We start from the raw sequence: 23,838 nt of genomic DNA, 5'->3' as shown, positions 1-23,838 counted from the left end.
GCCTGGCTGGGAAACCCCAGGCCTTCACACACACACACACACACACACACACACACACACATGCACTGTTGTATCAAAAGACCAAAAGAACTGTTGTCATCAAAGCTCAAGTTTATGGGTTTCTTTGTTAAATCAGCCTCCCTTCGTTCATTTTCTGAAGTTTTCTTCATCAGTAATGACAAGGATATAAAGTGTGGTTGTAGTTAAAACTAAATACAGCTCTCACTCCTCAGCAAAAAACACACATGGACAACCCCGAACACCACACACACAACCCAAATCCCAAACCTCGTATTAATTTGTCTTTTACCTTGCTCATCCTAGCCTAAGTCTTCAGTGTAACAGTAACAGAGACTTAACAAAAACCAAAAACAAATTCCCCATGTTGACTACTGACAGTGAAACAACGAGGCTTCTCATGTGGCTCAGTGGTAAAGAATCCATCTGCTAAGCAGGAGGCACAGGTTCAATCCCTGGGTCAGGAAGATCCCTTGGAGAAGGGAATGGCTTCCCACTCCAGTATTCTTGCTCAGAGAACTCCATGGACAGAGGAGCCTGGCGGGCTATAGTCCATGGGATCTCAAAAGAGTCGGACACGACTAAGAGAGGACACAACAAACACAACAGTAGGTGAAACAAACAAAAGTTGAGAGTCCTGTGTGACTGGCTTAGGGCATAACTCAGGGACAACTGGAAAGAAGCGTCTTCAGGTCAAACAAGCTCATCTGGAAGGCTCAGAATATGCTGGCAAGAGGGAAGGGTACTGGGCTAAGGACCAGGAACTGGAGAGAGTGGGAGAAGGAATGGGGTGTTTGGGGGGAAGGAAAGCATCTTGAGAATACGCTGAGGATGTGTTTGATATATGGGTGGGGAAGAGCAGCTCCAGGTCTCTCAACTTCTGATGGAGAGTTTTCCAGGGAGGAGAATTAGGAGGGTGTTCTCCTTGATGGGAAGCCAGGGCAGAAGTCAGCAGGTATGGTCGTAGGACAGAGGGGCAGACGTAAATGAGACCAAAGCCCCCCACTCCCTCCTGCTTGGGCTGCCTAAGCCAGCTCCAAGGCAAGCCCAACCCTCCACCCTGTGTGGCTGCTGAGTCATCAAGGGCTCTCATTTCTGCTGCCCTGTCCTTTCCTGTGACTCACAGGACCCTTTGAGCTCGATCTGTCCCATCTCTGAATCTTTCCAGTGTTATAAGAGCCCAACCACCTGCTGTGTGAGAGCGCTATGAGTTACACTGTATCCTCCAAAGGTACGCGGAAGTCCTGACATAGTACCTATGACAGTGACTTTAACTGGAAATAGGGTCTTAGCAGATAAAATCAAGTTAAGATGAGGTCAGTAAGATGGGTTGCCATTCAATGTGCCTGGTGTCTTTTTAGGAAGAGACAGGGAGGAGACAGAGGGATGACGAGGATGGATGGCCACCACCAGAAGCTAGGAAGAGGCCAGCAAGGATTTTGCCAGAATCTGAATGCACGGCCTTTGGATGACACCTTGACTTTGGACCTCTCACCTCCAGAACTGTGGGAGCATAAACATCTGTTGTTTGAGTAGCCCAGCTCTGACACTGTTATGGCAACCCCGGAGAGAAACACACCAGGAGTCCTTGACCACATGCTTCTAACTCTGGACTAAGAGACGTGCGGTAGAAGGTACAGCTGGTGGAGTTGATGACAGCAGATATTAGCTCTAATTCTAGAAAAAGAGTAATGAGTTTACAGGACTCCTTTGACAGGGCAAGAGACGTCTTAAACAAATCTATACTCAGACATGGCGTGATTGACTTTCATTGGAATCGAATCCAGGCCAACCAAGGAGCTGCCCATCTAAAAACATATCCATACTCAGGAGTGACCCCGGTCATGACTATAGCTAGGTAGGGGTTCACAGTAACCAAGTGAGGAAATTAAATATCAGACCATTTGTGTAAGAAATATAAGGAAAATAAAACAAAAAGAGATCTGAACTAGGGAAAAAAGAAAGCAAAGAAAGAAAGGAAAAAGAAAAAGCCCAAGAGCCTACCTGAATCGGGTCCTGTGAAGATCTCGCTCACTCAGAACAAGCCTTTAACCTGCTCTGTTTCTGTATCGAGATCTATGTCGTAGAAGCAGGGCCGAGTTGGCAGTCCTGGCATGGTGCTCATCTGAGGGAGAGAACGGGAGATTACATCATTAGTCATGCTGCACCGTGATCACTCCAGACAATGTCCATCCAACGACAGAAATTAACTCTATAATTCAGTGCAGTCCCATGTAACTTCGGGTTATACATACAAGTATCGTTTTATAGCCACCATCTGCTATTTCAATCTTTGTTCAAGGAAAGGAAATCCCCCCATGGTCCCACAAGACAACATAACTCCCAAATAGTGACCTATGAACCTTTTTTTCTAAGTCAAATCTCAATGATGAAGCCTAACAAAGATGAGCCCTTCTGGCTGAAGGGGACAGTGGCTGTGGATGGGACCAATGACAGCCTGCTGACCACCCCCAAGAGACACATTTTGGTAAAATCGTTAACTCTTGGAGCATAGTTTGAAAACTCCTGTTCTCCAACTGGTCTACTTTACCAGCTAGAACTGTTGTTTATTGAGAACTTACTATGTGTCAGGCATTGTACTGGTCTACTTTACCAGCTAGAACTGTTGTTTATTGAGAACTTACTATGTGTCAGGCATTGTACAAGCACTTTACTTTTTTATTACTTTTTTTTTTTTTCCTTTTTGGCTGCACTTAGCTGCCCAACCAGGGAGAGAATCTGTGCCTGCTGCAGTGCACGTGTGGAGTCCTAACCGCTGGACTGAAGGGGAATTCCCAATGATTTACTTTTTTCCATCATTCCCCAAACCCTATGAAGTAGGCACTTTTATAATTTCCATGTTACAAGGAACATAATGGAAGGTCAGAGGTGTGAAGTCACTTGCCCAAGGCTGCAAAGGTAATAGGGGCTTCCCTGGCAGCTCAGTTGGTAAAGAATCCGCCGGCCATGCAGGAGACCCAGGTTGGACCCGACTGAGTGACTAACCCACCACCACACAAGTAATAAACAGTAAAACAAGAAATTGAATTCCATACCTGTAATCTCAAATTACTCATTTAAACACCACTACCACCACCGTATGGGCACTTCATGGTCTTATGTTACCGTTAGCAGTAGGCACTAATTTTAACCTCACTTTACTGATGAGACAGAGGATGTGTGCATGCTAAATTGTTTCAGTTGTGTCTGACTCTTTGTGACCCCATGGACTGTAACCTGCTAAGCTGCTGTGTCCATGGGATTCTCCAGGCAAGAATACTGGAGTAGGTTGCCATTTCCTCCTCCAGGAGATCTTCCTGATCCAGGGATCAAACCCACGTCTCTTATGTCTCCTGCAGTGGCAGGAAGATTTTTTTTACCACTAGTGCCACCTGGGAAGCCTGAATTCAGGATACTTAGGCACAAAGGATGTGCTCAAGGACACATCAGTGGTGGAGACAGAATTAAAACCAGGCCCGTGCTCCTCACCGCTTTGCTGCACTGTGTCCAGATCGGTTTTGCAAAGTGCACTCTCTGTCCACCTGCACCCGAGACCCTTGGTGAGCAGGGGAAGCGGCCCAGTTCCGTCTGGTGATGCTCACACACTGAACACGCACCCAGGAGCCAGAGTGAGGCTCCTGGAGAGTGCTCCCTATCGACTTCAACATTACCCACCTCTTTCCCACCTGGCCAAAAGTTCTCAACACGAAGGGAACCCAGATAAAGCCTCTGTCTCAGATCTCAGCTCTCTCACTCTTAAGGTTCTTTCTGCAGTGGCAAGATTCCCTATCCGCCACCCACTCTTTCCTCCTACGATGCTGACAGGTTCTTGCTACTCAAACTTGGGGGGACTGTAGACCAGTAGCATCGCTATCACCCAAGAGCTTGTGGGAAATTCAGTCTCTCAGGGCCCACCCTCGGCCAGCTGAATCAGAACCTGCAATTTCGGCTCATCTCTAGGAGATTCCTGTGCACATGACCATCCAAGTAGCGCTGGCTTAGTCAGTGTGGCCTAGGATGTCTCTCCCACCATTCCCCCTAGCCCTGGGACAGGGAGCTCGAGGGGAAGGGGCTGAGGAGGAGCGGTGAGGAAAGACCTTTCAGCCTTGATAAAAGGCTGTTAGTTCTTCCTGGCGTGAGCTGCAGGTCAGGTAGGAACCCTGCGCACCTGTGGTCTCATAACCTCTGGGGCTGTGTGAGTGAATGACAGGGGTCTACATGGCCAGATGTAAAACACCGTGATATAGTGGCCAGCTCCTGTCCTGCTGACTGCACAGGACTGCTCTTCAGTATATTATGGGCTAAACAGGCTTCTGAGCCACCACTGATAGCCTGTCTCCAGGAAAATGCGCTCTGGGTTTCAAGCAATGAACTACAAACAATTTCTGGCATGCAACCTGCTCGTAGGTGGGGACTTCCCGTACTTTAAAGCTTCTGGTATCCGGATGGCTACTTATCCTCCTGAGGTTTCTGTTCCTAGCAAAGGGGTAACATTTTTCTCTGGTTGCTACAGTGGCTTCTCCTAGGAGAACCCAGAAAGAAACCCACGCTTAATGTTTTAGCACTGAGACATCAAACACAAAGGACGCTGGTGAGAACAGTCCATATTTTTTTCAGTTGCCTGGGCTACAAAGTCATACCAGTTACTCCACAGCAGTTTTGCTACCTAATTGCATTCTGACATGAATATTTAAAGATGCCTTTATGATCTGTGTGGGGCTGTGGATTTGGAAAAAGGAATCAACGCTTTACAGTTTGGGATGGACATGTACACATTGCTATATTTAAAATGGATAACCAACAAGGACCTGCCGTATAGCACACGGAACTCCACTCAATATTAAATGGCAGCCTGGATGGGAGGTGAGTTTGGGGGAAAATGGATACATTTATGGGTTTCCCAGGTGGCTCAGTGGTATAGAATCCACTTGCTGATGCAGGAGTCATAGGAGATGCAGGTTCAATCCCCGGCTTGGGAAGATCCCTTGGAGAAAGAAATGGCAACCTGCTCCAGTATTGCTGTCTGGAGAATCCCATGGACAGAAGAGCCTAGTGGGCTACAGCAGTCCATGGGGCTGCAAAGAGTCAGACACGACTGGGTGACTGAACATGCATGCACACGTGGATACATGTATATGTGTGGCTGAGTCCCTTTGCTGTTCCCTTGAAACTACTGGAACACTGTTATTGCTACAACCAATTATAAAATTGGTTATACTCCAATTTTATAAAATAGAAAGTTGAAAACCTTAAAAAAAAAAAGAAGGAGAAGAAGAAATGAGCAGTCACAGTCAGCCACAGTGAATCTGCTCCACCTCTAATTTAATTCACTCTCTAGGTTGAACGGATCTGGGTGAGGATCCCGACCCATACGTGATGGCTGCTGCTTCTAAGGCAGCAACGCTATTCACTCCAGAGCAGAATTCAGTACGAGGCAGATCAGATCTAAATCCACACGAGGTGAGAAAGCCCATGAAGAACCCCGAAGGCAGTGCATCTGGGGCCAAAGCGACAATGGAATCTTCTATCATGGACAACACAATTGCACTGTCTGCTTGTTCACATGCTATTTTTACAGATGGGAAACTTCAACTCTCCACCATTCACGTTTAGCTGGTGCCAGACCAAGATCGACAAAGACAGTGTGATTTGTGTGCTTCCTGGAGCTGAACTGCCGGCTGCACTGAATCAGCGCACATGTCTTTAGGTCATTCTGATGCTGTCACAAAACTGGGAGCTTTTCAGAGTAGCCAAGATATTACATGCCAGGAAGTATAAAATGTCTTTCCTCTATTTTCAACTTATTTTACTCAAATGGGAGCAAAAATGAATTCTCAGAAGACTCCTGGGTTTCTTTCCAATGATGCAATAGTCACTTCCAAGAATCAAGAATCCAGTTTATTCGGGATGAACAATAGACAAGGAAGCGTGTGGAGCATGCAGAGCTGGGGTGACTCCCAGCCCTGGGGACAAAACCACCTCCAGTCCAGAGATTTTTAAAATAAAATTCCTGCTGAGGACTTCCCTGATGGTACAGTGGCTAAGAATCGGCCTGCCAGCTCAGGGGACATGGTCTCAATCCCCGATCCGGGAAGATCCCACCTGCTGTGGAACAGCTAAGCCCATGCACTGCAACCCCTAAAGCCACCGTGATGAGAAGTCTGATCGCTGCAACGTCAAGTAGCCCCTGCTCGCCACAAGTAGAGAAAGCCCAGACACAGCATCCAAGACCCAGCACAGACAAAAATAATTAAAAAAAAAAAAAGACTACTAAAAAAAGAAAAAGTCCTGCTGAGCAAAGTCTGTTACCAAAGGATTGGAGCCCCCAGACAAGAGTCAGCACAGAAAGACAGGAAAGAATGTGGACAGCTCTTGGGAGTTGACCTCTGGCCCCATGCCTGGGGTCAGTGGTGATCTATGTTGACTTTATTTGTGTGCCCTCTAAGAAGGCCTCCTGCTTAAAATAACCAGGGGCCACTAAATTGTACTTACTTGTCACGCTGCATTAATGGATTCTTTTACAAAGGCTGAAAAACATGCGTTTTTGCCCTTCACGCCCCTAATTTTAGCCACAATGAATCTTCCAAATCTTTGATTTTGAGTTAAGCTTATTTGAGAGAAATGATGAGCTGTAGGAATAGCCTTTATGAAGGTTCATTAAAACCAGTGAAGAGAAAATATTCATATACTTAAAACTTGTCATTCAGAAGTAAATGTAGAACACTCTTAGATGAGTAGAAAAATTACCCAAAAATCTGTTTCATAAAATGATAGAATCATATATACCAACCACTTAGCCAAAATGTTTCATAGTTAATTTTGTTGCGCTTGTGAAATAATTTCTTTTCTGCCTTCTCCTTAAATCTACTACTTTTTCCTACTGGATAAGCCATCCAAGTTTATTTAAATTCAAAAAAAGAAATAAGCATTTTAATTCACACCTATTTTGTTCCTTCAGTTCATGACCCGAAATGGAATCCCTTCTATATCTTTCCTCCACCAAATTGATGACTGAACACACATATCATCTCATTTCAAAAATTTAAAAACAACAAAAATGACTGCAATGATTAATTACATGATGATATAATCTAAATAAAAATATTCTTTTTGATGAAACAATAAGTCAAAAATTTAAACTATTGAGCAAAAGTATCTTCTGAATTGTAAATACAATGTCTGACAATATTAGGCCTGTAAAAAATATATTTTAAAACAGATGAGTAACATGGAGGATGATTACAGAGTTACGTAACAAGCAGAAAGAAAACTTCTCCAGGGTTAGGCTCTTTCTTTGTTACTCCCCCCAGTGTCTTTGGATGTGAGGGGCAGAACTGCATATAACTCACGGTCATGTGGATAATTAGACAAGCTACTCTACGATGACACACAAGGAAAAATGGCCAGTATAAATATTGAGTTAAAGGAAAGAAGAGAGGTATTTCAAGTCATGGCAATGAAGAGGAATTCCACCTGCTTGACTTGGTGGCCATGGATGCTCTGGGATTGCTTTCTGGGTTAGGTAAGAACCTCCTGCACAGCCCGTGACTGCCAGGGATGTCCTGGGTGCTTGGCACGTTTTCAGAGCGCATTTACCTCTCCTGGTGGCCAGTGAATGCCTGTTCCTAAGTGAAAGGACAGTGAGGCTTCATTCAACCCACAGTCCTTTGCTGATCACTCACCCCGGGGACACCAAGGTGACCAGGACCTGGTCCCTGCTTCCAGAGGAAGAGACGATTAAAGTGGATCATTTGGGTCAAGTCACTTTCTATTTCTTGGTTAAAAAAAAAAAAACCCTCAAAAAATATCTTTTCATTCTTTGCTTTTTATATAAAAAGAATGAACATAATAAACGCTGAACGTCTGACTTTCAAAGACAGAAGTCAAGTTCAATGGCTGTAACGATGACCCTACTGTGCCCAGGTATTGGGCCAGTATTACAGAGCTCAGATGATTCCAACTTATTTCAGTGGCCTTGAATAAAAGACTGAGCAAGCACAGTTATTTCTCTCTTCCTTTGTAAAGGAAACTATAATTCTTAGGGCTAAGAAGCCTGTTTCAAACTAACTTTTCCATTAGTTTAAAAAACCTTACTTTCAACAAAATACTTTCAAAAAGAAAGTACTTTCAATCAAGAAGTAAAAAATAATAAAAGTAAAAACCCAAGTCTTGCTCCCCTAATACTGCTTCCCAGAGGTGACCCATGTAAACAATTTCTTGTGGAAACTCCCAGGTAATTTTCTATTCTTTTATAAGCCATGTAATTATATTACATGTATGTATATAGTTAAATACAGGACTTGGATAATTCCACATGTACAATTCTGAAATCTGATTCTCAGGAAGATGAAAACTTAAAAGAGGTAACTAGGGTAATTTCTAAACAAAGGAATGTGGCTAGAGAGAGGAGACTCGAGGAGAGTGGTTGCCAACACACTCTAAATTTGACCCTTGAATCATGTGGGCGTTAGAGGCACGGATGTCCAGGAAGGTTGAAAATCCACGGATCATTTGTAGTTGGCCCTCAGTATCCACCGTTCCTCCCTATCCTCGGATTCAACCAATGCAGATCTTGGATTGTGTAGTACTGTCATATTTAACTGAAAAAAAGAATCTGTGTAGAAGTGGACCCGCCCTGTTCAGCCCCTGTTGTTCAAGGATCAACTGCATAATGTAAAGTCAATGGGCCCTGCCTTTCGGAAAATGAGGGATTAAGGAGAGTGCTTTAGAAGAAAGAGAAAAGAAATATGAAGCAGAAGGGTCTGACCGACCGAATGTCAACAAAGGAAATGAAGAAATTGGGCAGCTTTCATGCATAAGCTAAAGAACTCAAATACTACAGCTCTTTAAGTTCAAAGACCATTCTGCACTTGAGATGTCTCCCCCTGCCGCCCCCACACACATACACTAAAGAATTTATTTTCCTTTTTTTGGCTTTGATTTCAAGTATGGAACCCTTAATCAGTTTTCAATTGTGGTTGCCAGGAAAGCTCCATGCTGGCTTGCTCAGTAAGACACTGTCCTTCCTGTCCCCGTGCCTGGAAGACCAGAGGTGGCAGTGGAATGGGCCACCTGCGGGCTTCTCTATTGTCCTGGGTTTATCCCCAGGCTTCCTGCATGGGCAGCTCTGGGCCACAAAGCCATACCGTGTGACATCCAGGACAAGAAAGAATGTCATCTTCATGGACTGGCTCTTTATATGTTAATTATACGTTTCTCAGGTAAGAAAAAAGGGTTCATTAGATTTCCTCCTAATTTTTCTGGCTCTATAAGCCATTTTAAAACAGGCCCCTTTCTGTCAGTCCTACTAATGACAATCAGCTCTGGCACTAGACCCATTAACTGAGACCTGAGTGAGAAGACTCTTGACAGCACCTTGGACAGCAAGGAGATCAAACCAGTCCATCCTAAAGGAAACCAACCCTGAATATTCATTGTAAGGACTGTTGCTGAAGCTGAAGCTCCAATACTTAGGCCACTTGATGCGAAGAGCTGACCCATTGGAAAAGACCCTGATGCTGGGAAAGACTGAAGGTGGGAGAAGGGGGCGACAGAGGATGAGATGGTTGGATGGCATCACTGACTCAATGGACACGAGTCTGAGTAAACTCCGGGAGAGAGCTGAGGACAGAGGAGCCCTGGTGGGCTACAGTCCGCAGGGTCACGAAGAGTCGGAAGTGACTTAGTTGACTACACAACGACAACAGCGTACCAAGCAAACAAGGGCCTTTGATGACAAATATTAAGAGAGAAACCTTCAGAAGTGTGATGAAAAACTAAAAACAGGTATGATTTTAAAATGAGTTCAGTCTTCATGAAAATTAAAAGAGGATTTCTCTCTCGGTGCAAGCCAAAGACGACGACGTGAATGAATTCAATTCTTCCCACACTGCTCCTCTCTACTGGAAATTCTGCAGTATATTCATTCACCAGCCCTCCGATGGGCAGGTGGCAGGCCAGGAGAACCTCCGCCAGCTTTGGCAAAACAAATCAATTTAATAACGTTTCATTGTTTGGGAACTCACTATTAAGTAATCAAATTCTGGTTTCTGAGAACCTCAGCTTCTGAAAACGAACTGTGCTGTTCTGGACATCTGTTTTATCCCAAGGTCCTACCGGCAATTAAATTATTCTGGAACTCTTGTAAGAAGGGAGAAGATAAAGGAGAAGGAAAGAGGAGGAGGGGGAAGGTGTGGGGGATCACGAAACCTTCCTTTACTTAGTTGAGCTGGTCTTTTCTTCAAGGAGCTTGGTATTGAAGACATGGCAGCCCACCGTAATTTCCCTTTTCTTTTCAACTCCCTTCCCCTTGACCCTGGCAAAGCTCCTCCCCAGAGATAATAAGCTGCTGCAGCAGGAAAACATAGAAAGATGGGGGCAAACTGTATCCATTATTTTAAGCAAAGGAGTTGTCTTCTCTACTGTTTACCAACTGGATGCTTGGCTGGCCGAGGCTTGACCAGGAAACTGAATTAGGAAACAATTCATGACCACCTTGCCGTATTATTTGGTTTTTGTTGCTGTTCAGTCACTAAGTCATGTCTGACCTCATGGACTGCAGCACGCCAGGCTTCACTGTCCTTCACTATCTCCTGGAGTCTCCTGGAGTTTGCTCAAACTCATGTCCATTGTGTTGGTGGTGCCATCCAACCATTTCATCCTCTGCTGCCCTCTTCTCCTTTTCCCTTCAATCTTTCCCAGCATCAAGGTTTTTTCTAATGAGTCATCTCTTCGAATCAGGTGGCCAAAGGCTTCAGCTTCAGCAACAGTCCTTCCAATGAATATTCAGGGTTGGTTTCCTTTAGGATTGACTGATTTGAGCTCCGTGCTGTCCAAGGGACTACCTAGTTTAACCATTTTAAATCCTAGAGGCCTACATTGTTCTGCTACCTTTATTTTTTTTCCCTTTAGGTGGTTCAGACCAGATATCAGCAGAACACTCTTTTACATCTTGCTGTTCTCTCCCCACCTCCACTTTTTATCTCACAAATATAGAGCTATTGTTACTTGTGGTCAGATCAGGATTTATTAGGACAATGTAAATATTACTCATGGGAGAGCCACCATACATATTCTGATTACATTCTCATTCTTGTACAACCCCTGTTTCTCCTAAAGTTAATCAGTGTATCCTTATTAGGTTAGCTTTCTATAGACTTATCATTCATGCACTAATGCACTCTGACAGCCTTGATCATCCCTTCACATTGCCGATGTATGAGGTTAGTTTTCCTTACAGCCATTCTGCTGGAGCCCTTCCTCCTGTAGACCTACTAAACAGCTGCTGGTGGGATCTCCCTTTGCCATGATCCTGGGGATTCCTTTCTATTGCTTCCATTTCCATTTGCTATGCCACATTGTGGACATGGGTTTTCCAGGTGGTGTTAGCGGTAAAGAACCCACCTGTCAATGCAGGAGATGTGAGATGTGGGTTCAATCCCTGGGTTGGGAAGATTCCCCTGGAGAAGGAAATGGCAACCCACTCCAGTATTCTTGCCAGGAGAATCCCATGGACAGAGGAGCCTGGTGGGCTACAGTCCATGGGGTCGCAAAGAGTCAGACATGACTTAACAACTAAACAACAATAGCTGTGGATATACCTCACTCACAATACTGGGTGACTCCCAGTAGCTGCCTCTCCCTGATGGCAGGTGAGACTTGTGACTTACTTCTAACCAGAAGCACACAGCAAAGGTGATAGGGTTCCTCTATCTCAGCAGACTCAACTTTACCCCATGCTGGCTTTTGATAAAATATCATGTTGTTGTTTAGTGGGTAAGTTATGTCCAAGTGAGACTCCATGGACTGTACCCCACCAGGCTCCTCTGTCCATTCTCTCTGCAATAATATTGGAGTGGGTTGCCATTTCCTTCTCCAGGGGATCTTCCTGACCCAGGGATAGAACCCATGTCTCCTGCATTACAGGCTGATTCTTTATCACTGAGCCACCAGGGAAGCCCATGGTATGAGGGGGCATAAAAGGCCAGATGGTAAAAACCATAGGTAGCCACTGAGACTGAAGGGTTGCCTCCAGCTGACAGCCAGCAAGAGGTTGAGCCCTCAGCCCTATAATTGCAAGGAACTGAAATCTGCTAACCACCCTGCAAGCTTGGAAGAGAATCCCTAGCCTCATACAAGACCACAGCCCTTACTCTAGCCTGAAGCAGGCAACTTAGCTAAGTTGGGTTTGGACTCATGGTTAGCTGTGAGATAACAAACATCTGTTGTTTTAAAAGGGCTAAATTTGTGGTAAGTTGTTATGTGGCATAGAAAATTAAAATTAATGCATTTATCTTTCTGTTTTAAAATTTTTTCCTCATGTTTCTGTACTTTGAGCAATTTTATTTTAAAAAACATATTGCATTATTTAGCAGTGTGGTATACAATAAACTGCATATGTTCAAGTGTAAAATTCATTGTAAGAGTACACAAAACAAGGACTTTCCAGGTGGTGTAGTGGTAAAGAATTTGCCTGCCATAGCAGGAGACTTAAAGAGACCTGGGTTCAATCCCTGAGTCAGGAAGATCCCCTGGAGGAGATATGGCAGCCCATTCCAGTGTTCTTGCCTGGAGCATCCCCTGGACAGAGGAGTCTGGTAGGCTACAGTCTATGAAGTCTCAAAGAGTCAGACACGACTGAAGCGACTTAGCATGTACACAAAACAAACTGCTGTGAACATTCATGTACAGGCCTTTATATGGATATATATTTCATTTCTCTTGAGTAAGGAATGGAATGACTTGATCATATTTAGCCTTTAAAGACAGAACCTTGTTTTGTAAAGGTGTTGTACTATTACATTCCTACCAGGACTGTATGAGAGTTCCAATTGTTTTCACATCCTCACTAATACTTGGCATGGTCAGTCTTTCTAATTTCAGGTATTCTAAGAGCTATGTAGTTGTATCCCATTATGATCTTAATTCGCATTTCTCTAATGACTAATGATGACAAGCATATTTTCATGTATTTATTACCCATGTACAGGTCCTCATGAGATAGATGACCTGCAAATGTTTTCTCCTCCTCTGTGGCTTATTTAATTTCCAAATATTTGGGGTTTTTCCCTATGTCTTTCATTGTTGATCTCTAATTTAATTCCACAGTGGTTAAGGAAGATATTTTTGTATGATCTGAATCTTTCAACATTTACTGAGAGTTAATTTGTGGCCCAGAATATGCTCTATTTGGCAAATATTCTGTTTGCATTTGAAATGGATGTGTATTCTAATGTTGTTAAGTAGCGTGTTTAATCCAGTTAGGTAGATCAAGCTGGATTAAAGTGCTGTTCAAGTCTTCCATTATCCTTATTCCATTTCTGTCTATTTGTTCTGAGAGGTGTTTTAAAATCCCTTACTATATTTTTGGCTTTGTCTATTTTTCCTTGTAGTTTTCTTTCATTTACGTTCAAGGTTATTAGATGTATAAACATGTAGGATTGTTATCTCCTGTTGATGAAATGGCCCCTTTACAAATATGAAATAACCCTCTTTATCTCTGTATTATTTGCTCTAGGTCTATTTGGACACCAATCCAGCTTTCTTTTGATTGGTATTAGCATTTTCCTGGCCTGTTTTCTTTAACCTACTAATGTCTTTAAAGTGGATTTCTTGATGGCAGCATACAGCTGGATCTTGAATTTTTAGCCAATCTGATAGTCTCTGTCTTTCAATTTGCATATTTAGACCATTTGCATTTAATGTGATTACTGATATGGCTGGGTTTAAATCAACTATCTTTTGCTATTGCTATTCTTTTCCTCTCTGTTTTATCTGTTCTTTGTTCTTTTTCTTCTCTTTTTCATCTTTCTTTGGATAGAGTATTTTTAATGATTTAATTGTTGCTTTATTAACTATAACTCCTGGTGTTATTTTAGTGGTGTCCTCAGTTTTTATGATACACATTTAACTTTTTAGTCTACCTTCAAGTGATGTTATACTCCCTCACATAAAGTGTAAGAATCTAAAAAAAAAAAAAAAGTATAGGGCCATTTCTTTCCTTTTGAACTTTGAGCTATTGCTGTAATATATTTTGTTTCCATGTATGGTATAAACCCGTCACTGTATTTCTATTATTTTTGTCCATAGTTGTTTATCTTTCAAAGAGTCTTCAAAAGTTTACCCCTGTAGGTACTATTTCATGGTGCTCTTCATTCCTTTGAGTAGATCCAGGTTTCTGCTGGTATAATTTTCATTCTGCAGAAGGACTTCTTTTATAATTTCTTATACTTCAGGTTTGGCTAATGATACATTCTTTCAGCTTTTAATTGTCTAAAAGATTCCTTATTCCCTCTTAGCTTTTGAAAGACATTTTTAAATTGCTGGAGAACGCTAAGTTTAAAATTCTCGTTCAGTACTTTAGAGATGTTGCCTCACTGTCTTCCAGTTTGCATTGTTTCTGATAAGAAATCAGCTGTCAGTTTATCTTTGTTCCTCTGTATGCATTATCTTTTATCCTTTATGATTTTCTCTTTCTCTTTATCATTGGTTTTAAGCAATTTGATTAAGATGTGCCTTGCCCTAACTTTATTCACATTTCTTGTACCTGGGATCTCCTGAAGTTTCATGACTTTGTGGGCTTACAGTTTCTATAAAATTGAAAAAGATCTGCCCATTATGTCTGAAAATACTTGCAATCCTCTCCTCTGTCTCCTACGGATTCTAGCTCAATGACTGTTCTTTGCATTCATTTTTTTCCCAGCCATTTCCTGGTTCATTTTAGATAGTTTCTATTGTTATGACTTCAAGTTAACTAATCTTTTTTTCTTTATTTTCTTCCCTCTAGTTTCTTGAACATTAAGAAAAAAACCTGTCATAACTGTTTTAATGTGCCCACCTCGTAATTCTATCATCTATGTCATTTAAGTGTTAATTTTGGTTGATTTATTTCACTATAGGTTGTATTTTCCCACTTGTTTACATGCCTGCTAATTTTGAATTGAATGTCAGACATTTTTCTGTGTACTGTATTTTTTTGTATTTATAAATATTTTTATACTTCACCCTGGGATATAGTTTAGTTACTTGGAAACAACTTGATTTTGGAGCTTTTTTTTTTCTTTTAAAAACTTTGTTGGGTAGGATCAGAACTGTGTTTAGTCTAGGATTAATTTTTCCCTTACTACTGAAGTAAGACTGCCTGGCCCTGTGTGACAGCTAAGCACTGTTCCCTACAGGGATCCCTCTCCATACATGGCAGTCTAGAGACTTTCTCTAGGCTGAATGGTAGAGCAGGGCAACTGGAGGGCTCACTTTGTTTCCTGTTTCTCAGAGAACAATGTCCTTTATTGCCTGACGTCCAATGTCTTTTGCATTCCAGTCCCCTATAATGAAAAGGACATCTTTTTTTAGGTGTTAGTTCTAGGTCTTGTAGGTCTTCTATAGAAGATGTTGTAGAACCATTCAACTTCAGCTTCTTGAGCATTACTGGTTGGGGCATAGACTTGCATTACTGTGATATTGAACGCTTTGCCTTGGAAATAAACGGAGATCATTCTGTCGTTTGTGAGAGTATACCCAAGAACTACATTTTGGACTCTTTTGTTGACTATGAGGGCTACTCCATTTCTTCTAAGGGATTCTTGCTCACAGTAGTAGATAAAATGATCATCTGAGTTAAATTCACCCACCCCAGTCCATTTTTCCTAAAAGGTCAATGTTTATTTTTGCCATCTCCTATTTGACCATTTCCAATATACCTTGATTCATGGACTTAACATTCCAGGTTCCTATGCAATACTGTTCTTTATGGCATTGGACTTTACTTGCATCACCAGTCACATCCACAACTGGGCGTTGTTTTTGCTTTGGCTCCATCGCTTCACTCTTTCTGGAGTTATTTCTCCACTCTTCTCGAGTAGCATATCGGGCACCTACCAACCTGAGGAGTTCATCTTTCAGTGCCATATCTTTCTGCCTTTTCAGTAGGAAGTCAAGAGATACCTGGAGTAACAGGAAAATTTGGCCTAGGAGTACAAATGAAGCAGGGAAAAGGCTAACAGAGTTTTGCCAAGAGAATGCACTGGTCATAGCAAACACCCTCTGCCAACAACACAAGGGCAGGCTCTACACATGGACATCACCAGATGGTCAACACCGAAATCAGACTGATTATATTCTTTGCAGCCAAAGATGGAGAAGCTCTATACAGTCAGCAAAAACAAGACCAGGAGTGATTGTGGCTCAGATCATGAACTCCTTACTGCCAAATTCAGACTTCAAATGAAGACAGTAGGAAAAACTACTAGATCATTCAGGTATGACCTCAATCAAATCAATTACGATTATACAGTGGAAGTGACAAATAGATTCAAGGGATTAGATCTGCTAGGGTACCTGAAGAATTATGGACGGAGGGTCATGACAATGTACAGGAGGCAGGGATCAAGACCATCTCCCCAAAAAGAAATCCTAAAAGACATAATGGCTGTCTGAGGAGGCCTTACAAATAGCTGAGAAAAGAAGAGAAGCAAAAGGCAAAAGAGAAAAGGAAAGATTATATCAGTCCGAATGCAGAGTTCCAAAGATAGCGAGGAGAGATAAGAAAGCCTTCCTAAGAGATCAATGCACAGAAATAGAGGAAAACAATAGAATGCGAAAGACTAGAGATCTCTTCAAGAAAATTAGATACACCAAGGGAATATTTCATGCGAAGATGGGCACAATAAAGGACAGAAATGGTATGGACCTAATAGAAGCAGAAGATATTATGAAGAGGTGGAAAGAATACACAGAAGAACTATACAAAAAAAGATCTTCACGAACCAGATAACCACGATGGTGTGATCACTCACCTAGAGCCAGATATTGTGGAATGTGAAGTCAAGTGGGCCTTAGGAAGCATCACTATGAACAAAGCTAGTGGAGGTGATGGAATTCCAGTTGAGCTATTTCAAATCCTGAAAGATGATGCTGTGAAAGTGCTGCACTTAATATGCCAGCAAATTTGGAAAACTCAGCAGTGGCCACAGGACTGGAAAAGGTCAGTTTTCATTCCAATCCCAAAGAAAGGCAACGCCAAAGAATGCTCAAACTATTGCACAATTGCATTCATCTTACACACTAGCAAAGTAATGCTCAAAATTCTCCAAGCCAGGCTTAAATAGTACGTGAACCGTGAACTTCCAGATGTTCAAGCTGGATTTAGAAAAGGCAGAGGAACCAGAGATCAAATTGCCAATGACCATTGGATCACAGAAAAGAGCTAGAGAATTTCAGAAAAACACCTATTTCTGCTTTATTGACTATGCCAAAGCCTTTGACTGTGTGGATCACGATAAACTGTAGAAAATTCCTCAAGAGATGGGAATACCAGACCACCTCACCTGCCTATTGAGAAATCTGTATGCAGGTCAAGAAGCAACAGTTAGAACTGGACATGGAACAACAGACTGCTTCCTAACTGGGAAAGGATTACGTCAAGGCTGTATATTGTCGCTCTGCTTATTTAACTTCTATGGAGGAGGAGAAGGGGATGAGAGAGGGTAAGATGTTTGGATGGCACCATGGACTCGATGGACATGAGTCTGAGCAAGCTCCGGGAGTTGGTGATGAACAGGGAGCCTAGTGTGCTGTAGTCCATGGGGTCGCAAAGAGTTGGACACGACTGAGCAACTGAACTGACTGTCCAATGTCTTGAGTGATTTTTCCCCATATACTTTGTGCAGTGTCCTTGACTGTTTAAAATAGGAGGGTAAATCTGGTCCCTATTACACCATCTTCAGTAGACTGCCACTTACAAAGAATGCTATATACCACTGGATAAGATATAATCACGTAATAAATTTAGGTATGAATTTCATAGGCTGATGGAGCTTTTAAAGACTACGCTACTCACTGTACCTAATTAAAGAGCAAGGTTAGTGGAAACATACATATAATCACAGAATTTGATGTTAAGTAATCCAAGAATAAAACTCTATTAATAGGAAAAAACCCCCAGATAATTGTAGCAATGACTAGGAATAAGGTAATGTACATTTTATGTTTATAAACTGAAAAATGGGGATAATGAGAATTCTTTACTTACCGCTCAGCTATCTGCTTTTCTCAATCAAAACAAAGTCAGTTTTCTTGAACTTTCTCCTTTTGGCAAGTCAGCTCCTTCCTTCATTGCTTTGCTACTGACACAAGCGGCCAGAACCATTTGAAGTTCAGTGTGTCTCCCTCTTCTGCCCTCTCAGTGACCTTGGTGAATGAAAGCTTTCCATGATGGCACACTTTCAAATAAATATGTGGCCCAGGCATCTGACAAGTGTTTGAGTAAATCTCTAACATGTTGAAGGAGAGTGATACCATCAGCCTATGAGCTATTTTCCCACAGAAAAAGCCTGAATTTTTCATATAAATACCATGAAGTATCATTGAGGATACACTTTACACTCACAAAGAGTTCTGTCCCCGAGCCCCCACCTCCCAGCTTGGTGTGGCGTCTCCCGTTGACTACAGTCTCACTTTTCAGTTTTACTTCCTCCACCTTCTCTTCCCACCTACACAACCATTCTACTCATCATGAAATTTGCTGTAAGCCAAAAGCAAATCTGGTGCTTATGCAAACATTTAATTTCAAGCACGTATGTCTACAAGACCTGGCACATCTACACACAACATTTATTTCATGTGTTGTTTTATTTTAGGGTAGGGGTAAAGTGACCTAAAGCACAGCTTTGAATTCCCTCCCTAAATCTGGGCTGTCTTGGGGCTCCCAGACCAGCTGCTTTCTCTTCCTGAAGCCCATGGAGATTTCCATGGGGGAAAGGAATAGGGCTACCTGCCTCAGGGAACTTCATCTTGGCTCTTTGCACTTCATTCCTACCAGTACTGAGGGAAATTGGGAAACCAAACACAGTTCCCAGTGGGAAAGAGGTTAGGGGGTCCTGGGACAGTTTTATGTGCTTATTACTCCAACATGAAATTTCACAGACCTCTTCTTTCTTCTAAATCACAAGTTGGAAAACTATGGTCCAGACATCACGCATCAGACCAGTTATCTATTTTATAAATAAAGTTTTATTAGAACACAGCAACACTGGTTTATATATTGTCTGTGGTTGCTTTTGCACTGTAACAGCAGAGCTGAGTAGTGAGGACAGAGACTGAATGGGCCACAACACTTAAAATACTTACTACCTGACCCGTTGCAGGAAATGTTTGTTGATCTTTGTTCTAAAAGACAATGTCACAGACAAAAGGATTTAATAAGAAACAAGGAAGACAAAGAATTTGGTTGTGGGTATTGAACTGTGGTGTTGGAGAGGACTCGAGAGTCCCTTGGACTGCAAGGAGATCCAACCAGTCCATTCTGAAGGAGATCAGTCCTGGGTGTTCTTTGGAAGGAATGATGCTAAAGCTGAAACTCCAGTACTTTGGCCACTTCATGCAAAGAGCTGACTTATTGGAAAAGACTCTGATGCTGGGAGGGATTGGGGGCAGGAGGAAAAGGGGATGACAGAGGATGAGATGGCTGGATGGCATCACTGACTTGACGGACGTGAGTTTGAGTGAACCCCGGGAGATGGTGGTGGACAGGGAGGCCTGGCGTGCTGCCATTCATGGGGTCGCAAAGAGTCAGACACGACTGAGCGACTGAATTGAATGAGTGAATGACTTCTTTAACTTTCCCCAAAGATGCCAAAAACATTTTGTGACTAGTAAAGCGCAGGTGTCAACTGAAAGGAAAAGCTGGTGCTGATGACTGAATGGATATTACTGGTTCAACAGAACACACATTTTTAAAAAAGTGAAACATTGAGGGCACTAACCTGGCTGGCATATTCTCAGTGTTTTGGGAGACTGCTAGGAGAGAGTTATTCTCAGCTTAAAATTCATTTAAATATAAGTGGTAGGACTTCACAGTATTTTTTAAAATTAGAATCCACTTCAGTTTTTTAATTCACAGAGTTCTTGTTGGCAGAATGAAATTCGTTAACACCTAGTTTGTAGAGTCTAGATAAATGTTTTACTTAGAGTCTAATTTTCTCTCTCTCTCTCTTTCTTTTTTTTCGGCTGCCCCATGGCAAAACACATAACCAACTAGGGCCTACTAAATAGCACATGTTATTACAAAATGTCAGTATTTTGTATTAATATATAAAGGAAAAGAATCTGAAAAAAAAATATAGTACCATATACAATCATTGAGCTACATACCTGAAACTAACATGAAATTGTAAACCAATTATACTTCAATAAAATGTCTAAAAATTGCATGGTTTCCATATACCTGGGTATGGACCTTATAACTGCAATTACCCTAGAATGAACCCACAGCTAAAAAACCCTGAGGTAGAGGTGGCTGAAGTTGGATATGAAATTATTACTCCCTGAATGCACTCCAGCCCCCTCACCACTAGACCAGCCTTCTTCAACCTCCCCGCCTGAATGCCTCGTCTTTCACCGAGACTGCCCTAAATTATGATTGATGTGAGGATTGCCATAAAACGATACCATGTCTTAGCCCTTTCCAAAAACTTAATGAAATCAGGCAAGCTGGCATAAGTCCACAGGAAAGGAATCAAAGCTGGATACTGTGATCAGTGCTTCAAAGAAACGGAGCTGAGTTCAAAAGAAATAAGGCTGTGGACATGTATTGGTATTAGTCGTAAGGATTTTGATGATTCCCCCTGCAAATGCATCACTGTTGACAACGTGGAGTGTCGGGGGAAGTGGTAAGCTTCTGGTCTACCTAAGAAAGTCCCTAAATATTTAGCATTTATATGCTGTCAAGATTAACTGTCTTAGGTTGTGAACAAAGGATCTTTAAGCTAAAAAATGTGTGCAACCCATATCAACCTTAATTTCTATTTAACTTTTGAAAAAAAAGATTAGACCCGAGTATTCAGACTACTGAGTCTCCTGGGATCAGTAGATGGAAATGTTAAAAGTCTGAAAAGAACAGAAAAGAACTGAAGGTCAGAGAGTGGGCTGGGAAGCATATGGATGTTGAAACCAGACGCTCAGTTAAAGAACCTGACCTGCAGCAGCAACTTGGAGCCACGAGGAAATGCCTCAAGATTTGAGAGATCTGGTAGCATTAATAACCATGTCCAAGAAACAGTGAAAACTGATACTGGAAAATCCTGAGGTGTCTCCATCTCCATCACTGATAAGATCTTGGCTCAAGTTCCTCTTAAAGGGACACCAGACAAAAGGCATCAGGGACCAAAAGAATCCCAGTGAGGCATTTCTACTTTCATGCAGTCAGGGAGGCGTGACTCTGTTGCTGCAAGAGGACTGGCAAGAAATCTTTTGATTTAATCAAAACACAGCTATCAGATCTGAACTCCAGCTATTATTTTGGTTTATTTGCCCCAAAGCTGCCTCTCTTGCCAATGGAGTTAATCGTAATTGTGTTCTGAGTTTATTAGCATTACTCATCTCTTTTATGCCGTCATGCCCGAGAAATATACTTGTTATTCAAATGCTCCTTTCAAGTTCTCCTGGGTCCCACTTAGAGTCTCATGGAGTTACAGACGTGCAGTCAAGAATAAGTGCCCACTGTTTACATGCACTAGCAGTTCACATGCAATACACAAGTGATGGGAGAATTCATTTGGCTGGTGTCTGAACAAAACTGGCAGAAAGAAAAGGTATCAGTGGTGATGCCAAGCTGGCAAGCAGCCACCATGTTCCAGTTCCTGGAGAGAAGTTAGAGAGGCTTCACTGTACCAGTCCATGGAGATATGTGTGTGTATTTATGTTTGTGTGTGTGTGTGTGTGTGCTTAGTCGCTCAGTTGTGTCCAACTCTTTGTGATTCCATGGATTGTAGCCCACCAGGCACCTCTGTCCATGGGGATTCTCCAGGCAAGAATACTGGAATGGGTTGCCATACCCTCCTCCAGGGGATCTTCCCAACCCAGGAATTGAACCCAGGTCTCCTGCATTGCAGGTGGATTCTCTACCATCTATGCCACCAGGAAAGCCCATATATATGTTTTCTACCTTAAACTTAAATATTAACATGCAATCTTACTTCCGGTGTCCTCAGGCAATAAGCTGGTATCTATTATTTAGAAACGTAACAAAAAATATGACTTAAAGAACTGCTTCAATAATTATTGATATTTTTAAATGGTCAATATAATTTGATTTTATCATAAGGAAATTAATATGCTTTTAATTCTAAATATGGACTACCAAAACCGACATATCCTGCTTTAATGAGCTGAATAGGAATGAGATGAGTAACTAAGGAAATTCTGGAAGACTAAAATGAGAAACCTTAGAGAACAGGGTTGGGGGTGAGGGCTGGGGCTGAGGATGGCAGACTCAAGAACCACAGAAAGGATGCACTTTGGGGAGGGGCCAACAATAGACTAAGGACCAACCCACTTTTTCTGAGGTTATTTTCAAGCCAAAGCATTATAAAAAGAGAAGAAAGAAAAAAAAAAAAAAACCGATGCTACCTAATCATTATGGGTATGGAGACCTCTTTCCAAAGTAGACAATTAGTTCCCATGGGGCAGAATCTGATATTCAACATGAAAATGCATGAGATGGAGCAACTATAAATTGAGTGTTCTGCTTTTAAACAACTTTGTATTTCATTCATGCTAACCTTTATCTATAACTAAACAAACAGTAGTTCTGGCCTGTGAGAGACACTCGATTTATTCACTTTACAGACCCTACTCTGAGTAGATCAGCATTTTTGTGCTGGCTCCTCAGTAACCATGAGGGCTGTCCCAGGTGACGCAGGTGGGTCTGCCCCTGAGTTGCCCACAGAATGGGCATGACAGTTACCCCTTGCCAGGACACACTGATGCGTCAGGACGGGGATATGGGGCAAATAGGGCCATCATGTCCTGGAGACAGCTGTTCCCTGAACAACATGGGTCTGAACTGCAGCAGGTCCAGGGATGTTTTTCAATCTGTGGTTGGCCAAAGCTGTGGATGTGAAACCAGGGATACAGAGGGCCCATTACAATTATACACGAATTTGCCACTGCGTTAAGGCTGGTGGCCCTAAGCCTGGTGTTGTTCAAGGATCAAAGGTCAAACTGTACTGATAGACAGCTGGTGAAAGAAATAAGGTTCTTTTTCCTCTGGGATAGTGGGTTTTGCTTGAAGTAAGTGATACGGAGGGCATCCTTTCCAGGAAGGTGGAACTGAGAAATGGAGAGCAGAACCCAGAAGGCAGAGGTGGCTAAAGCCAGACAACCGTGGAACTTTGTTATCTGGGTCAGTCCTTCCTTTTGCATGACTCTAGTTCAGTTTCTCTGTCTATTGTTCAGTTGCTCAGTCGTTGTCGACTCTTTTCGACCCCATGGACCGCAGGACGCCAGGCCTCCCTGTCCATCACCCACTCCTGGAGCTTGCTCAAACTCAGGTCCATTGAGTCAGTGATGCCATCCAACCATGTCATCTTCTGTCTCCCCCTGCGCCTCCTGCCCTCAATCTTACCCAGCATCCAGGGTTCTTCTCTAATGATTCAGCTCTTTGCATCAGGTAGGCAAAGAACAGGAGCCTTAGCTTCAGCAACAGTCCTTCCGATGAATATTCGAAGGACTGATGCTGAAGCTGAATCTCTAGTACTCGACTTCTCTTACTTGCAACAAAAGCGAGTTTTGACAAGCACAGTGTGTATTAGAGCTCACTGGCTAGGAGACCTTGCCCAGGCTCTCAGTCTGGAGAAGGGGCTGTACTGGTGGGGGCAGAAGGAGTTGGGGGAGAGCAGTGAGAATCTGTTTGGGAGGTGGAACCATGGTGGTTGAGTCTGGTGGGCTGGCTCTTCTTACAGAAAAGAGGGGAGGCATGTCTGTGTCCATTCACTTGCCTGAAAAGCTCTTCCTTTGCTTGCCCCCTGCCCCCAAAGCTCTTCT

General features: G+C 42.6%; 1 protein-coding gene across 1 annotated transcript in view; it reads right to left on the bottom strand.

Annotated features, from left to right (window-relative positions):
• Positions 1 to 23,838, bottom strand: part of MTHFD1L (methylenetetrahydrofolate dehydrogenase (NADP+ dependent) 1-like) — a 173,761-nt gene that overhangs the window by 5,762 nt on the left and 144,161 nt on the right. The window contains exon 27 of the mRNA XM_018053357.1: positions 2,023 to 2,143. Coding sequence (XP_017908846.1) covers positions 2,054 to 2,143 — 90 coding nt within the window. The 3' untranslated portion in view covers positions 2,023 to 2,053. The remainder of the gene's footprint in view (positions 1 to 2,022; positions 2,144 to 23,838) is intronic.

This window comes from Capra hircus, chromosome 9 (genome assembly GCF_001704415.2).
Source record: "Capra hircus breed San Clemente chromosome 9, ASM170441v1, whole genome shotgun sequence".
Lineage (NCBI taxonomy): Eukaryota > Metazoa > Chordata > Mammalia > Artiodactyla > Bovidae > Capra > Capra hircus.
The sequence above is the reverse complement of the archived record's forward strand: the minus strand, read 5'-3'. Positions and strand labels throughout refer to the sequence as shown.